Here is a 15,866-nt window from a genome sequence, read left to right on the forward strand (position 1 = left end):
CCTTTCTCGTGCAATAACAATGCCTTTAGTTATATCAGTCAATGCTCATTCTCATGGTGGAATCCAGTGGCAAGACGGCGATTGCTGGCTTCAAGATGCACGTGAACATGAACAGTGACATCATGTTCGCGCTTACTGCAATGTATCTAAACCCGACGGAGTTTGCTCCCTTCATAAAAACAATACAGGAGCTACCTTTCATCATGTCAGTGTTCTCCCTGTCCTACTGGCTATTACTCATTGCGGTCTATGTTCAGGAGCGCAAACATACTTGATTTTGCTCCAAAGAGGAAAACTCCTCGACGTGTCGTGGTTGGGAAGGAAAAGAGAGCGAAAGTTTTGAGCGATATCAAGGACATCAATACTAGTCCATCAACTCAGACTGACCAACACGTCCTACCAAACAATGCAGGCTTTAGATCTTACAGGTCATTTTCAGATGTATCTTGCCCTGCTTCCTATTTCCAACCTCAACTTGAAGCAGCCGCAGTTTGAAATTCACATCTCACAGCTCTTATCCATTCTTGTACTTGTATATTTGATTGTCGTCGTCAACCTGTACAACACCATGTGTAACACTTAGGCCAGGCCGCCAGTTGGTCAGAAATTTTATTGTTTGTTTACATGCTAGGGATTCGCGTTGTGAACTTTTGACATTGATATTGATCCGCCGGTCACGTGACCATCGAAACCACAATTTCAAAACAAGCATGAACGGAATATACCGAAATGGCGTAAGAGTCGGTGTGCGCTAAATCGTCCAAGATCCATCTTTGTTTCTACCATCATGACCGCCTAGATCATCGACGGCACTACCATAGCCCAGTAAGTCATTTGTTATCCACATCCAGCCTGTCCTAATCAATCACGTGGTCTAGATCGATCCGCGATGATGTCGTGCAGAAAATTAAGGTGTTCTGAGCCCAGTACCCTCAGTTTCAGCCTCAGCTTGTAGTTGTGCAAGCTGGAGAGCGTCCCGATTCCACCACTTACATCCGTATGAAAGCTAAAGCTGCAGAGGAAGTCAGCATCAAGTTCAATCACGTCACATTCCCAGAAACGGCTACGGCAGAAGAGATCATCCAGGTCGTTAAGAAGCTTTCAGATGACGATGCTGTTGGCGGTGTTCTTGTTCAGCTCCCTCTTGGGCCCAATGTCAATGCGGACGATACACGCGCTGTCACTGAGGCAGTTTCTCCCGAGAAAGATGTCGATGGGTAAGTTGTTTTCATGTGGGAAATCACTTTTTCTGAGAGATCCAGCTTCCATGCGTACAACATCGGTCACTTGTCTTTGCGTGCTGCTTCCCCGTTGTTCATTCCATGTACTCCAGCAGCTGTTATTCGTTTGCTGGAGAACACTGGCATATCCATCGCTGGTGCAAACGCAGTCGTGCTCGGTCGCAGCGACATCGTCGGAAACCCCGTGGCTGCACTCCTGAGAAGTCGCGATGCAACTGTCACCCAATGCCACAGTCGCACCAAGAACATTGAACAGATCGTCAGTTCCATCTATTATCAGATATCATATCGCAACCGAGCAGCGCACCAGCGCACGAAAGCAGATGCCCTTGAATCCCCATGATGCACGATTGTCAGATTTTGTAACTTTCCACACATATGATGAGAATATTGCAATTCTAGATTGCCAACTGGCAAATCACCGTCGCAAATTCAAGCTTAGGCAACAAATGACCGTGATGCACAATTGTTATAGAGGTATTGTAATGTCTCACACACATGACGAGGATGTTGCAATTTTAGATTGCCAACTGCAAGCGACCATCACAAATTCAAGCGCAGGTAGCAGATGATCATTGTTCAGGAGAGATGCTAGCCTTCCTTCATTGATTTATCTATAAGTGCCACAGTTGTGAGACATGCATGTCTTCATCGGAATTACAATTTTCTTGTCGTTCGATGTCGAAATGCTTGCACTTAGGTATTGCTTTGTATTTGGATACAATTTGTGGATACTTTGTACGGTTTTGCCAAAAATATCTATGAAAAACATCACCAGCCCGATTTCGTGATGTAGTTAATTGTATAACTAGAAGTTACTTTGTTGAAATGATACTTGCACCCTCACTATGTCTTGCCTTAATCTCACTCTCCAAATAGTGGGATAGGTTTAGAGTGGAAGCTTGTCTTAAATCTTACTTCACCTGCACTTTGACTATGTCTTGCCTTAATCTCACTCTCCAAATAGTGGGATAGGTTTAAAGTGGGAAGTTTCAATGTCTTCTAGGCACCAATGGCCTGCACTTATGTGTAAAGTGGGAAGCTATATTCACAGGTGTAAAATGGGCTCCTTTTATACCTTTTGGGAGGCCAGATTACTAAGCATGACTCATCACATGGATTGGTAAGAATGTGCTTACAAACCATACCATTTGGTGTGCTGAGTCAGCTTGTTTACTAAGTACATTATAAATACAGTGTTATCTTACAAAGCATGATAAATCAAAGGTATGAGTCATCTCATGGATTGGTAAGATTGTGCTTACAAACCAAGCCTTTTGGTGAGCTGAGTCATCCTGGTTACTAAGAAGATTATAAATACAGTTGCAAGTCTTACAAACCATGACGAATCAATGACAAAACATGATGAGTCAGACTGAATCCTTACAAATCACCTTATTTCCCAGTCACATGACCTGATTACAAACATGATCAGTCAGCTAGTGAGAAAGTCTGATGAATAAGCCAAGAAAAATAGAAAGAAATGGAAGGTCACAGAACAAAATAGAAATACATAGAAATCCCCGTGTATGATATGAGAAATGAAACATGAGAAACGAGGCTTCAGAAAACAGACTGATGAATCAATGAAAAATGATAGAATCACTTGGTGATATGGTAGAGTACAGTTCATTATACCTTCCTTATCTTTTGTATAGCACACATGTCATGGTATGAACTGCATACCATGCATGACACCGCGTCAAAACCTGACATTTTTGTAATCCCCCAAGACAGTGCTGACTTTGCGGCAGCTGCTAATGCAATGGCCGATGAGTGCTACCTCCATCAGTACTTGGAGGTGTACTACAATATCCCAGCTAGTAGCAAGCGCCCCACTGAGGGCCCGCCTTTCTTCTGTGTCACTCGTGGCCATTTAATCGGCGTCTTTTCCAACTGGTGAGTACTAATTTGTTGCATTAGATGTTCGTGTATTTATCTCTGCACTAGGGAGACCGCATTGAATGCTGTCTTGGGCGTAAAAGATGCACAGTATTAGGAAGTAGATTCTATTGCCCTGGGTGAGAAAAAGGTTAGGAAGGCCATTGAGCAGGGAGAGGTTGAGACCGTGACGTCCTGGCAGTTCTGATGGCATACAGTTTACATATGGTATGGCACGTGTACTGTAGTCACTTGAGTTGCTTCCATTGTAACAGTTTGTTTGCCCATTTGTTTGTTGACTGGGCCATTGAGAATCATGTTGATTGTGAGCACAGGAGTTCAACGTCCAACGTTCATTGCTTTCCAGTGACGCGATCAGCACAGATGGCAATGCCAACATCTCATCAAGTAATCCAGGTCAGGGACCTTGGAACAACATTCAAGCAGGCCAATAGCCACCGCAAACGCCCACATTTGAACTCATACACTTCGCAGTCCAGTACACCTCCTGTATACACCTCAGTCACTTTCTCATCACGCCGTGAAGGTGGTATGAAGGCTTCGTGCCGGCATATTATAGGTGCACCACTATCAGGCGTCCCACTTCAACTGGAATCTGAAGCATCCTCAAGTTGTCAAGACTTCAATGATAATTTCGTCGGGGATGACACAGATTTTGGGCATATAGATGACGTGGCCATGACCGATGGCGCTGTACATTCTAAGTGTAAAAATCCCCTTCTTGTGTGGCTAGATGATCGTGACTACTATCTGACCGAACTCATTCGGATGGACGGCCGAGGTGACTACACCTCGGATACTTGCTGCCAATGCAACATCTCTGCTCCTGCTCAGTTCCGATGTGACGACTGTTGTGACATGCAGCTATATTGTCAGAACTGCGTTGTCGTCAACCATTTGTGGAGCCCCACTCACCGCATCAAGGTCTGTTTGCATTCATTTTGAGTGGTTGAGTTAGCATCTAATTTACTTTAGGAGTGGACAGGCTCATTTTTCCGGGCTACTTCACTCAAGAACCTTGGTCTGATGATCCAGTTGGGGCACGCAATTGGTGAAAAGTGTATTCTGCCTCACAAGGTATATAACAGCAGCTTCGTACTAATTGACACCAATGGAATACACGAGGTGTCAGTTGACTTTTGTGGCTGTGAAAGATCTCAGACGCATACCAAGCAGCTCTTGCGCATGGGCTGGTTCCCCTCAATGTCTATAGATCCAAGGTCTGCGGCAACCTTCCGGCTCTTGCAGCACTATCAGATTCTCTCTTTTGAGTCCAAATCCTCCGCGTATGAATTTTATCACTCGCTGGTTCGTATATCTGACAACACTGGTGTGGTTAAGAATGTACGTGATTTCCTAGGCTGAACTTGCATGAACTAAAGTGCCTCCGGTTCAGGATCGCTATGAACCCTTCATGTGTATGGTTCGCGAGTGGCGGCACCTCAAGATGTTGAAATGGTTTGGTCGTGGCCATGATCCAGCTGGTGTGCGTGGTACCAAAGAGGGTGAATGCGCTGTGCTCTGTCGAGCTTGCCCACAACCTGGCAAGAACCTGCCCTCTGACTGGAAAGAAGCACCGAAAGCCAAACAGTAAGCCTCGTCATGTTTGAATCAAACTAGGTGCTAATCACGCTCAGATGGCTGTATTCGTTATTTATAGCTATTGATGCCAATTTCCACTTGAAACGACGAGCAATTTCCAGCGATGAAGCAGACCCAAGCCTCTCGATGGGGTGGTCATACTTCGTAGAAGAGAAGAAGTTCAAAGCCCACCTCAAGGAGCAATTGTCCGAGACGCAGGAGGTATGGACACAGTTTGATCTTCCATAACACGTCGCTGAAAGCACTTTCACAGAAAAGTTCTTGTTCAAATCACAACACTGTTAATATGGCCGAGACGAAGCAATTGCAGGGTCTTGCGGCTACTGGAGTAGGGACAGTCGACTGTGCACGACACAATTTTAAGTGCCCAAATGGTGTGGGGGACCTACAAAAAGGAGAAAAGTATGTGTGTCGTACTTGAGAAGCTGCTCTGACTAATTGAATTTACAGGTATGTTAATATGGACTATCTTTTCTTCTCCACCCTCCGCGACAAATGTCTCGATGCTCTGAATGTGTCCTACGACATCGCTTGTCAATGGCACAAGAATCTATGGAGTCGCATGAAGTCACTACCTGACTCGCACCACATATCCTACTTGGATGTTTGTATCCGCTTCTTCGTCCCGAAGTTCCATCTCCCAGCGCACATCAACAAATGTCAAACCGTCTTCTCTTTCAATTTCACACGCTTTGTGGGTCGCACAGACGGGGAGGCACCTGAACGGGGCTGGTCTAATATTAATCCAGTTGCATCAAGTACTAAGGCAATGGGACCAGGCTGTCGTAGGGACACACTCGATGATCATTTCAGGGACTGGAACTGGAAAAAAGTCATCAGCTTAGGTATGTGATTTATTCTGACTCATTATTCGTGTTTGATTAATCATTGTGGGATCAGGCACATCTCTCGCTCACAAAATGCAGGAGGCGGTAACGGAAACGGCCGATCACGAGGCTGCATTCCGGGAGTTCGATGCTGCAATTTCCTCTGACCATAGGTCAGCGTGGACGGTTGAAATGGAGAAATGGGAGGAAAATCCCAATGATACGTGTTTTACAAACCCCCTCGAGCACAAGTCAATTCGTGAGTTTTGTCTTGGCCTTCAACGCATATCTACTGAACTATCCATTATGCAGAAATTACCCAAGCTGCGGCCCGTCTGAAACTTGCAGAGATGGAGGCACAAGAACTTGCTCATGGGATTGACCTATCCCTGCATCCCGACATCTCCCCGAGCGTTCTGATCGCATCAGGATTAGATCTCGAGGAGGAACAGTAAGTAGCTGTACCTAGACACCAGACGGAGGCAACTAACACCCCAGACAGACGTCGTGTGAGAAGAACATTTGAAGGGATGGGTCTCCATGTTTCCGATATCCAGAAGGGCACGCTTGCGTGAATGAGAAACGTACTGCGTCGTAAGATCGAAATGTGGAGAAGTGCGCAGGTCCTGTATATGCCTGCGGTACAGATTCTCACTTCTACCGTCGTTCCCCGCCCATCATCAACCATCCGATAACGCGGAGGATATCAGCCTGTGGCTACCATCTAATCTGAAAAGCAAACCGTGTAATTCCCCACTTCGTGATCACGGATGGGACTTGCGGTATGCCCAGGCCCATGATTCACTCGAGGAGCTTCGACAATGCCTTTGTGTGCACTGCTCTATGCTCACCTTCAAACGCGAATGGGTCCGTGGTCAAGGTTCTAACACCCGTGCTCAGAATGCACTTGCTCGTGTGCACGCATGGCAGGTGGCATGTACGTGGAGATATAGGGTCGCCTGGGAGGCACTGAACATATTGGCGCCTTTGCTGAAGAAGGAGAGATGGCAGGGACGGCTGCAAGACCTAAAGGACGAAGATGTGAAGCCGTTAGTGGACCCGTTTGGCAGAGAGACTGAAGGTCGCCGTCGGCTCACATGGATCTGGATGATGGCGGGGGTGGATACTGCTGATGATGGAGGTGACGTGGATGGTGTTCGCGTGGAATGGTGCAAGTCCCAAGCAAGAGCAATGCGCTGGGCGGAGGAGGTACAGCTGTTACGTGAAGAGATGCGAAGGGTCTTGCAGTTTTTAGATTGGCAGGTGAATTGGTGGGACGAGCAGTGGGACCAACACGACTGTGTGACGACAGCGGAACACGAGGGCTTGGTATCATATGCCAACAAACAGGCAGACATTCGACGTCAGCTCGCAGTGCGCTTTAGACTGCTGTGGGCCACTTACCTTCCCCTATCAGGCGCTGTACCCCCACCAGATGACTTCACGGAATTCCCCGACCTCATGCTGCCTGATCTGTAGTGTAACATTAATGATGTTCTATTGTGCCTAGTGCTTCGTCGCAATGAAAGACCTTCTGATTGAGTTTTGGTTGCCGGAGGATAAGTTTCATTTGCCGGAGAACAAAAATATTCAGTAGCCGGAGAATTATACGTATAGGGAGGCTGCTAGTAGCTGGAGAATTATATGTATAGGGAGGCGGCTCTGTCTGATAGTTAGCCTAGTTTAATGCATTACGAACAGGCTAACTAGCATCATTAATGCAATACTTATGTCTGGTAACTACCAGACTTAATGCATTACCCCTACAGGATATTGTGATCAAGCAGTTATTCATAGGATTCAAGATCACCATTTCCATATATCTGCTTTTAGGAAACTGGAAGCAGGGCAATAGCATCACGGAATCGGGCTGGAGATGCTTTAAATAGATATTTATGCCAAAATCAAATAAAAAATGCGCAGATTATATCCAAAGACAGAGTATTGTAAAAACATCAGCATTATAACGTCAAACAACAATACATTGCAAGAGGACTTCAATTCTGATGAAGCATCGTAGGTCTCGCAACTGTGACAGTCAGCAGATAAACACTTGAAGGAAGACCCGCATCTCTGCAAAATGATGGTCACCCGCTGTACGAGCTTGACTTCGTGGTGGCTGTTTGTAATCAGATGCAGTCGGCAGACGAGAGCTACAGTATCCTTATAATAGTTATGCATTATCGTCATCCCTCACCGTTGTGGAGTGTCTATGCAAATGCTTTGCAATATCCTCACAATATCCTCGCAAAATTTACGTTGTACTGAACGTTTGAACCTGGGCCAGTGAAAACAAGACTTACAAAAGCGAATTTTTCACCTAAGAAAAAAAAGCGCCGCGGTATGATAGAAGTCAGCCCTTGCTCATGATTGAAAAAAATCTCCCGGAAGATGAGATCTGCAGCCGAGCGACATGCTTGTGAGGTATCGAGCGTTGAACACAAGGACATAGAATATACATTAAAACCATCGAGGTATGAGTGTCGAACACAAGTACATAAAATATACATTAAAACCGTTGAAAAGCAACTGCGCGGGTGCGCAAGGAACGAAAGAGCAGAAACGTCCAAATCGGCATACAATGTACCCCGTTCTACATGCCATAGGCGTAGCTCTGATAAGGATCATTCAATGACCCGGCAACACCGACCGTGCCAAAAGGGCTCACGTTAGCATATCCAGCAACGCCCGTATAGCCAGTGGCTTGGGTATGAGGGGGTGTCAGGCTCGTGCTATGAGGAGAGGTGCCTTGCAAGACATATCCGTCGATCGAACGCGCCTGAACACCGTGCATTTGGGGACCGAGGCGAGAATGGCCGTAGGAGCCTTGCGCTTGGATACCATACAAGCCTCCCTGGGCATAGACATCAGCAACACTGGTAGGGTGCATTCCCTGGGGGATGTACCGGGCCCCTGCATTGTGGTGACCGTGACCATGATAACCGGGGTTGCCACCGTAATGGCCAGAGTTGCCCATGAGCATCATGCCATAAGGGGCATGATAGCTGAAGTTCTCGACGTTGGCCTGTTCCCGCTGCAACACGGTTTGGATCGTAAGGAGTGTTGCGGATTAAGGGAAGGACTGGGCGAATGCTTTTGAGGAGGAGCATACGCTGCGCAGGATCGGCATAGTCTAGCGCGGTCTACAAGAATGTCCAGCCCAAGCGACAAATGCACAAAAGAAAAATGGTACCTGCACACAATAGTTGCCATACGAGTCGCGAAGTAGTTTCTCCAAGCGGGAGCGGTTGAGTAGCTCTTCAATCGAAATTTTCCTGGTACTGTGTTCGGCCACACAAGATGCACCAGTCCCAGTCGGCATGAAAACGTCCATCAAGATTTAAAAAAATGCTCACTTTTTGAACGAGCGCCAACGCATTATAAGTGATATCGCTCACAAGCTGGATGCGCTGGTGGTCCGAAGCATGGTCAATGCAACGCTGCAGAACCCAGCATCCATGGGGGTGGGTAGCGACCTGCCCAATCAGATGTGGCGCGATGATAAGTCAGCTCGCTCGTTCAAGCATCACTCACCTTTGATAACCTCTTCTCGAGCGAGGGAACCCACATAGAACGCATAACTGGTGGAATCAATAAGATATTTTTATTGATTGGGGTCCGGGGCGCTGATAGGTCAATGTTCGGGTTGATCGTAGTGCAGCACCAAGAAGGATGTTTCTGTGATTGATGGCGGGAAGAAAGGGTGTTGTCGATGGTCGCTGCGTCGAGAACTCGAACTCAACATCCACTGGCAAGTCTTTCAAACTCCGATTTATTTACTGTCTATGATACTAAGTCGAGATCACCAATCGTGACTCGTTGTCACACGGGAGAAGCACTGAGAAGCAACGAAGTTTTTAGAATGAATATGAAACGCTAAGATATGATGAAGGAACAGCTAGAATCTCCCTACGACGTACAGAAGGCTAATATGCATCGTTCGCGGTCCGTTAGCCATTAATGCGTTGCTCCAATACAGGAGTCGTTCCTCGTCACCGAATCAGGCCAGGACCGAAACTGGCTATCGTCAACGGAAGTATGAGGCCCGCTCCAACAACGAGCGCCAGCACGCATCCAATCCTTGCAGACAAAGATAGTCCGAATTCAGCAGTAAATACACCTGCCAGAAATCCGAGGATGGAAAATCCCAAACTGCAGTGGTCCCCGTGAGTAATGAGACATTTTGATCCAAGTTTTAATTACCTCGTCAGGTACAAAAAACTCGGTATACTTGCGATGATAGCAAGACTGGCCATCTTCTCCTGTAGATAATACACCTGTCAAGTTGATAACGTCAGGCCCGTGTTACGGAAAATGAAATCGTTCGAACCGCAAAGTCAAGGGATCTTAACCTGTGACCAAAGTGTTGTGCTATTGCGCACCCGATAATACAGTAGAAACTGAGAACGAAGGAGATAGAGCACATCGTTTTCGTGGTAAGTTGCGTGCCCAAACCTGGGACAGCAAGGATGCTGGCGTTGACGGCCATGATGACACTTGCCTGTCAGAGCAGACGAAGTCATAGTAAGCATGTTCATTTAGGTCCGCGACAGAGCACTTACCACGGTGGTTTGAGCTTTAGCCTGGGCACTGAAATTGTCAGTAAAACTCCTTATGTCCACCACATTCACGAGACCATCAACGTAAATCGTTTTAAGGCGTCTAAGCATCATCAATGGAATCCAAAGCATGGCGGCTGCAGCGCCAGCGATCAAGGGAGAATCTTCGAGGTCTCTGCGTTTTTCGGCCAGTGAGTGCATTCGTATCAGGCGAGCTTCGGGTTGGCCATAATGGTTCAGGTATTCGTGATGACCTGTTTTGATCGCTTGATTCAATGACGTATGGTATGAGAAAACGGGATCGTACGGAGCATATGCAATATTTTGCCTCGCGAAAGATAAGTTTTCTGATTGCCAGCTACCTTAAAGCTCACGCACCACATATTGCAACACCTGGTCCCTTCATGGTCCCATCAGGTTCTGCAAGTTCCTCTGTGTCAGTCATCAATTTGATAATATTAATGTGGGTTGAACGGTGAAGATAAAGGTACGTGCCAGCAATGATCAGCTCATCGGTCATTTCCTTCATCTGGTCCAGAGTCCAGAATATTGAAGCCGCTGTTGACTGTTCAATGGCCAATGCTTCTGTTTGTTGTTGAGGTACTTTCGATCGGGCTCTATAACGCTAAATAACTCACCTACGCGATACCAGTTCAGCTGAATTCGCAAAGCTCTTACTTCGGAGAGGGGTATTGTGATTTCGTGAGGAAAATATTCGGCATGTTTCCTACTTCAATCAGTAAGAACGTTCCGTGTCAGTATAACAATCGCTTACCAAAATTGAGCCTCCAGTTCGAGTCCCTGTACATCAAGTCTAAGAAATCAATGGACAAAAAAGGGACGTACTTTTATGAGTCCAGTGCGATGCCATAGATTCCTGGAAAAGAAGGTAGCCATTCACTGGCTCCCCCCAGGTAATGATATGATTTTTCTGGGACGACGTAATAGTAACGATAGACTTACTTCTGCTTGCACTACGATCGGCTCCACGACTAGCAAATATCCCTTTCCGTTTTAGCTTGGCTCTTGACGCTCTGACCCAGACTCAAGCCGCCGGAGCCGTTCTCTGAACAAGTCCTCAAGTTCATTTCGGCGAATGTTTTCTTTATTAGAACAAAGTGAGCGTGTAAATTCAAATACTAGCCCGCACTCACCATTCCCGCATTGTAGTTGTATACGGCTCCTGACGGGTGAACCAGCTCGGTCCAACCCCCGCGCATCTCGGACCTGTTGATGCCGCGGTTAGATCAACATCGTCAGTAACAAAGGTTACCAACTGAGGCAATTCGATCTGCATCACGTCGATGTCATAGTTGCGCTGTAGAGAATCCCTATGTCATTGTGTGAGTACTCCGTGTTCGTCCTGTAATATTGACGACACTCACGGTGACCGTGCCATTTCGGTGTACCGCCCGAGTTGTGTAGGCCAGATAGGAATACTGCAATCGAGCAGCTGCGACATCTATCAAACAATTCTTTTAGCTGGGGTCTCGCTAGACAAATAGCTTTAGAGCTCGCGGTTGAACAAAGTACGTACCGTCACCGTCGTGGCCATCGTTCGTTCAACATTCACACGATGATAGTGAGGTATTGATATTTTTATATTTCACGCCACGCACGATTCTGATCATAATACCTCCGCTCGGAACAACCCTGAAACCAGGGTCCATGGATATAATTAGCGAAGGCAGTTGGAGTGATCATGAGGGATATAGGATATAGTAGGTGACATATAGCAAGATCATTATGGTACTGTGCTAGTATGTATGCAGGCCTATGGAAAAATCAGACCGATTGTGATCTTGCGCGGAATCTGATATGTGCTAAATTACTGTACAATTGTTGTAGCGCTGAAATGTGGGGGGATTTGAAGATCTATGCTACAAGCTGGATATCTCATGATGGATGATGGATATATGGGATGTGTCAGGCCCTGCTATATGCGTAAACGCCTAAGGCGTGACAATCATCCCCGAGTCCGAATCATTATAGCTATGTACATAGATGGCGTGTGTGAATCATGGTTGTGCTAATGAAATTCGCGTGACGTACCCGAAGCATTGCTCTCGCTTTATTCACAGCATGGATGAACGTTATCTTTAACGTCACGACCGGACGGCGCGTGGGCGGGACGGCGACCGATTGAACGGGACGCTGTATATCTCGGGTAAGCCATCGGTGAGAAGTTCCTGACAGACTCACCGAATCGAACCACAGATCAACTTGCGTCTGATAGAAATCGTTAGTTACTGTCGCTGATTACAGTCGTTACTTACCAAAACTTTCCTGCCTTTCAGTGGCAGCGATCCTCTACAGGCCGCGTGGTTTGTGCGGGACATCTGTGTTATGATATGTTACGATGCGGGGTTTGACGGTTCGACAGGGGCTATTTGCCGTAAGTAATGCAAATGGTAGTTGTCGTGTATTGGCGTGGGTAAGGCGGGTGATCAATTGTCTATAAGCGGAACTTCAATTCTGCCCAGGTTAATTTCTAACTCCGAATGTATCTGACTGTTTGCCGAGGTTTGCCGGACGGGAATACCAGCCAGCCGTACTTTGGGCCGTACTGTTCCGCCGATCAGTGACGTAGTTAGCTAAATAAATATTGTTTAAGTGCTGGAGCGCACTCACCCATGGCATGATGCGAATTTGAACCTCTTGTGATCGTATCTCAATACCATGCAGTGTTTGACTGCGCTGCCAATTTCGAGCTCTGTGCGATGTGTGCTCTTCAAGCTTCATAGTCGGCCAATAAACGTTTAAACTTGTTTCCAGAAGACGAGCCAAAATGCATGGGATTACGGCTTTCTGGGCATACAGGACAGCTCCAAAGATTGTTATACATGGATTTAGTACAAGATGGCATACGAAAAAAGCGGCGCCGTACGTCCTATTTACTTGCGCGAGAATGATGACATGGGCAAGTCCCACGCGACTCTCAGAGACTTCGGGGAACTAAAGCCGTTGCTATTGGGAAGCGCGCCAAACTGATCAGAGGGGATTGGCTGAACAACGATAGGCCGAACGTCTTCCAGGACCATTCGCCTGTCACCAGTAGTGTCAGAGATAGTGCTTTTCGCAAGTCGCGACTTTGCAGCGATCTGAAGAACATTAGAACTCCTAAATGTAGATCATGATGAGCTAGGTAAAACAGTGCACATATGAAATTTACGTTATGAAGGGGAGACTCCTCACGGCCTCCGAGAACGTTGGATACATGTGTGGGTGCTCGTACATATGGTCTAGAGCCGCCATGATAATGGCATTCATCGGCGCTGGTTCCAGGATATTAGCGCTGGCGTCGATATCGATGTTCACCTCGACCTCGGCCTCAGCTTCGTTTCCGACCTCGGCTTCGCTCATGATCTTCCTCTTCTTTAATTCATCCTTCACCATGAGAAGTAGAATATGGTAAACCTGACATATTGATGCAAATTTCGTTAGTTCGATACAAAAGGGTAAGGGGAAGAAAGACTTGCGAAAGTCATTAAATTTCCAGCCAGGTGTTGGGCTAAACAATTGAACCTTGACAGAACCTCTTCTGGAAAAAGGTCGCCGATTCTTCCATTGGAATTTCCATCCGATAACCCGTCGACAGGGTACAAAAGGGACCCCCACAGAATTTCTCGAAATACCTGGTGACTTATGAGGTCCGAAATTGCTTGCTGGATCTGGAAAACAAAAACGCTTGAGGTCAAATTATGCTAGTTGGTCTGCAGTCTCTTACCTGAGAGGATTGGCCCGAGTTAAGAGCCAGAACGAAGGAGATAGCCTTCTCGATCGTCTTGGTACCGGCAAAGTCGGGGTGCGCTGACATCGCACCTTTCAGGATTTTTCCTAGGTCCGATTTGGCACTGGAGAACGACTTAACCAGCTGCTCAAATTAGTTCCTAGGAGGAAGCGAAAGCAAGGACAAGGGAAAACATACACTTAAGCGAAGCACAGGCCATCCAGCAGACACGGTTTCGGTCTCTGAAATCCTCGCGATCACTGATCAAACTGTAAGATAGCGACACATAACGAAACACCCAAAATGCAAGACACCGACCTGGGTGGGACTCCATGTCCTCGTAGGTCTTGTGAGTCATGTTTAAACTAGTGAGAAAACAAATCGTTATCAGACGTCGCATGCTTGTCGCAGAAATCCGAAATGGGTTTCCGGAAGCTCCGGTCCACAACCCGCCTATGAGCAAGCACCTTGTTAGCGTGATTATTCGATTCCAGGGCGTCCTCCTCATGTAACGAAGTATTTGTGAGCGGTTGTTCTTGTCCACGCCGGTATTGGTGGAGTCTCTCCATTCCAGGCTGGGATACATGGTGTGTTGCTGCTCACCGAAGGCTAGCTCGAGTTGTGTTTCATTTGTGTCCTCTGGAATGAGATACTCGTCAACGGCGCTTGCAGAATAGCCAGTGGAGTGGTCGTAGAAGTTGAAGTCACTGTATGCAAGATCAGTGTAATCCAAACATGGCGCAGACGTGCCAATGACAGGCATTTCAGCAGCATGTTGAAGGACCGGATCAGCGAGACCGAAGTGCTTGAGGGGTGGATGTCCCGATGAAAATGGCATAGATGCGCTAAAGGAGGCTGTCTCCACAGCACACGAATCAGGGACAACGAGATGCTCGGGAGGTGGATATCCGAATGGAAACGGAGCATGATGGAATTGTACCGATGCGTTCAACTCTGGAAGCTATCAATGTGACGATGAAGACATGTATGATTACAACTAAATAACAAAACTCACCAACCACGAAGGAAGCGCTAAGCCTCTGACACCTGGTCTGCAACAGGTAGAATTGATTGATCGAACGTAGGCACCGCTCTCCAACTGATTTCGCAATTGAATAAGCGAACTGTCTGGGGAGGCGAAGCTCTCACCGTTGTCGCGAATAAATTGTGGATATGGTGCATATCCCCCCGCCGGGGACAACTAGCGTTCCAACCTGTTGAAGTACATGAATCCAAGGCTGATCATTCTCGAATACTTTGTCACACTACGAACGAATCAATACGATGAGAGAATTATTTGATTTGAGGAGACAAACTCACATAGATGGGGTAGATGTGAGTGTAGTCGGCCAAGTATCCGATGAGAACGAATTCTGCCCCCGTAAAAGTGACAAACGGATGCTAAAATCGCAGGTTAAAAGGAAACAACGGCTGCAGCGCTGATGGACGGCGACGAACCACTTCGTTCTAGAGGGAAAGATTCAGCGGATGATTTGTAGTATAGAGCTTACTTACAGTGAGTTGTATGAGGCGAAGAACGGAATTCCGTTGTGGCATGTATAGCCACACATTAGACATTGACGGAACACTGTCCATGATTAGGGTAGCAGGCAAGCGAATTGGCAACAAACGAAGACCAACCATGTATTATAAAGACTGGCCATGCATTATCAATGGCCGGAAATCAAAGATGGTCACAAGCGAATAGCTAAGAATGCATGGTAGGCAGGGGCGGTGGGCGAGGCGGTGGGCAGGAATGGTGGGCAGACGTGATGGACAGTCATGAGTAATGAAAATTGTGCCATCGAGTAATGTAACACATACTACTTCACATTAAGGCCGACGAGGAATTCAAATCGCGCCCATCGACTGGCGTCAGTTGCTGTGATGTAACATTAATTTTCGTAATCAAAATCGAGGGTGCAGTCCATGAACATCTCATCTAGCGCCTCGATAATCGATTCCGTGCTCGCATTCCTTTCTGGCCCCAAAAAGCACGGCTCCT

The 15,866-nt window shown here is 46.9% G+C and overlaps 5 protein-coding genes across 5 annotated transcripts; 2 read left to right on the forward strand and 3 right to left on the reverse strand.

Moving 5' to 3' along the window:
- Nucleotides 1-921: 921 nt before the first annotated feature.
- DEU56DRAFT_703787 (tetrahydrofolate dehydrogenase/cyclohydrolase) lies at nucleotides 922-1,485 on the forward strand (the record flags this gene model as incomplete). Its single annotated transcript, XM_041347355.1, has 2 exons — nucleotides 922-1,217; nucleotides 1,263-1,485. Coding segments are annotated over 2 exons (519 nt in total), but the record flags the coding sequence as incomplete, so codon positions are not given.
- Nucleotides 1,486-3,821: 2,336 nt separating this feature from the next.
- DEU56DRAFT_874332 (uncharacterized protein) lies at nucleotides 3,822-7,051 on the forward strand (the record flags this gene model as incomplete). The annotated part of the gene is made up of 10 exons (XM_041355944.1): nucleotides 3,822-4,067; nucleotides 4,119-4,487; nucleotides 4,540-4,733; nucleotides 4,781-4,946; nucleotides 4,999-5,147; nucleotides 5,196-5,590; nucleotides 5,646-5,831; nucleotides 5,885-6,023; nucleotides 6,153-6,234; nucleotides 6,275-7,051. 10 exons carry the CDS (start codon nucleotides 3,822-3,824, stop codon nucleotides 7,049-7,051), a joined length of 2,703 nt encoding a protein of 900 aa, XP_041201349.1.
- Nucleotides 7,052-8,165: 1,114 nt separating this feature from the next.
- Nucleotides 8,166-8,894, reverse strand: DEU56DRAFT_919679 (uncharacterized protein; the record flags this gene model as incomplete). Its single annotated transcript, XM_041358309.1, has 3 exons — nucleotides 8,166-8,606; nucleotides 8,656-8,715; nucleotides 8,766-8,894. 3 exons carry the CDS (start codon nucleotides 8,892-8,894, stop codon nucleotides 8,166-8,168), a joined length of 630 nt encoding a protein of 209 aa, XP_041201350.1.
- A 670-nt stretch (nucleotides 8,895-9,564) lies between these two features.
- Nucleotides 9,565-12,470, reverse strand: DEU56DRAFT_919680 (uncharacterized protein; the record flags this gene model as incomplete). Its single annotated transcript, XM_041358310.1, has 13 exons — nucleotides 9,565-9,724; nucleotides 9,776-9,849; nucleotides 9,903-10,073; nucleotides 10,135-10,459; nucleotides 10,506-10,716; nucleotides 10,770-10,858; nucleotides 10,907-10,932; nucleotides 11,286-11,358; nucleotides 11,409-11,462; nucleotides 11,517-11,593; nucleotides 12,184-12,285; nucleotides 12,334-12,360; nucleotides 12,408-12,470. The coding sequence occupies 13 exons, from the start codon at nucleotides 12,468-12,470 to the stop codon at nucleotides 9,565-9,567; spliced, it is 1,452 nt and encodes a 483-aa protein (XP_041201351.1).
- Nucleotides 12,471-13,025: 555 nt separating this feature from the next.
- On the reverse strand, nucleotides 13,026-15,457 carry DEU56DRAFT_919681 (uncharacterized protein; the record flags this gene model as incomplete). Its single annotated transcript, XM_041358311.1, has 11 exons — nucleotides 13,026-13,251; nucleotides 13,304-13,548; nucleotides 13,767-13,802; nucleotides 13,859-14,005; nucleotides 14,060-14,121; nucleotides 14,180-14,822; nucleotides 14,877-15,062; nucleotides 15,118-15,126; nucleotides 15,182-15,262; nucleotides 15,320-15,328; nucleotides 15,377-15,457. 11 exons carry the CDS (start codon nucleotides 15,455-15,457, stop codon nucleotides 13,026-13,028), a joined length of 1,725 nt encoding a protein of 574 aa, XP_041201352.1.
- Nucleotides 15,458-15,866: the final 409 nt, after the last annotated feature.

This window comes from Suillus clintonianus (assembly GCF_016758775.1).
Source record: "Suillus clintonianus strain FC179 chromosome Unknown DEU56scaffold_176, whole genome shotgun sequence".
In the NCBI taxonomy this organism is placed as follows: Eukaryota; Fungi; Basidiomycota; class Agaricomycetes; order Boletales; family Suillaceae; genus Suillus; species Suillus clintonianus.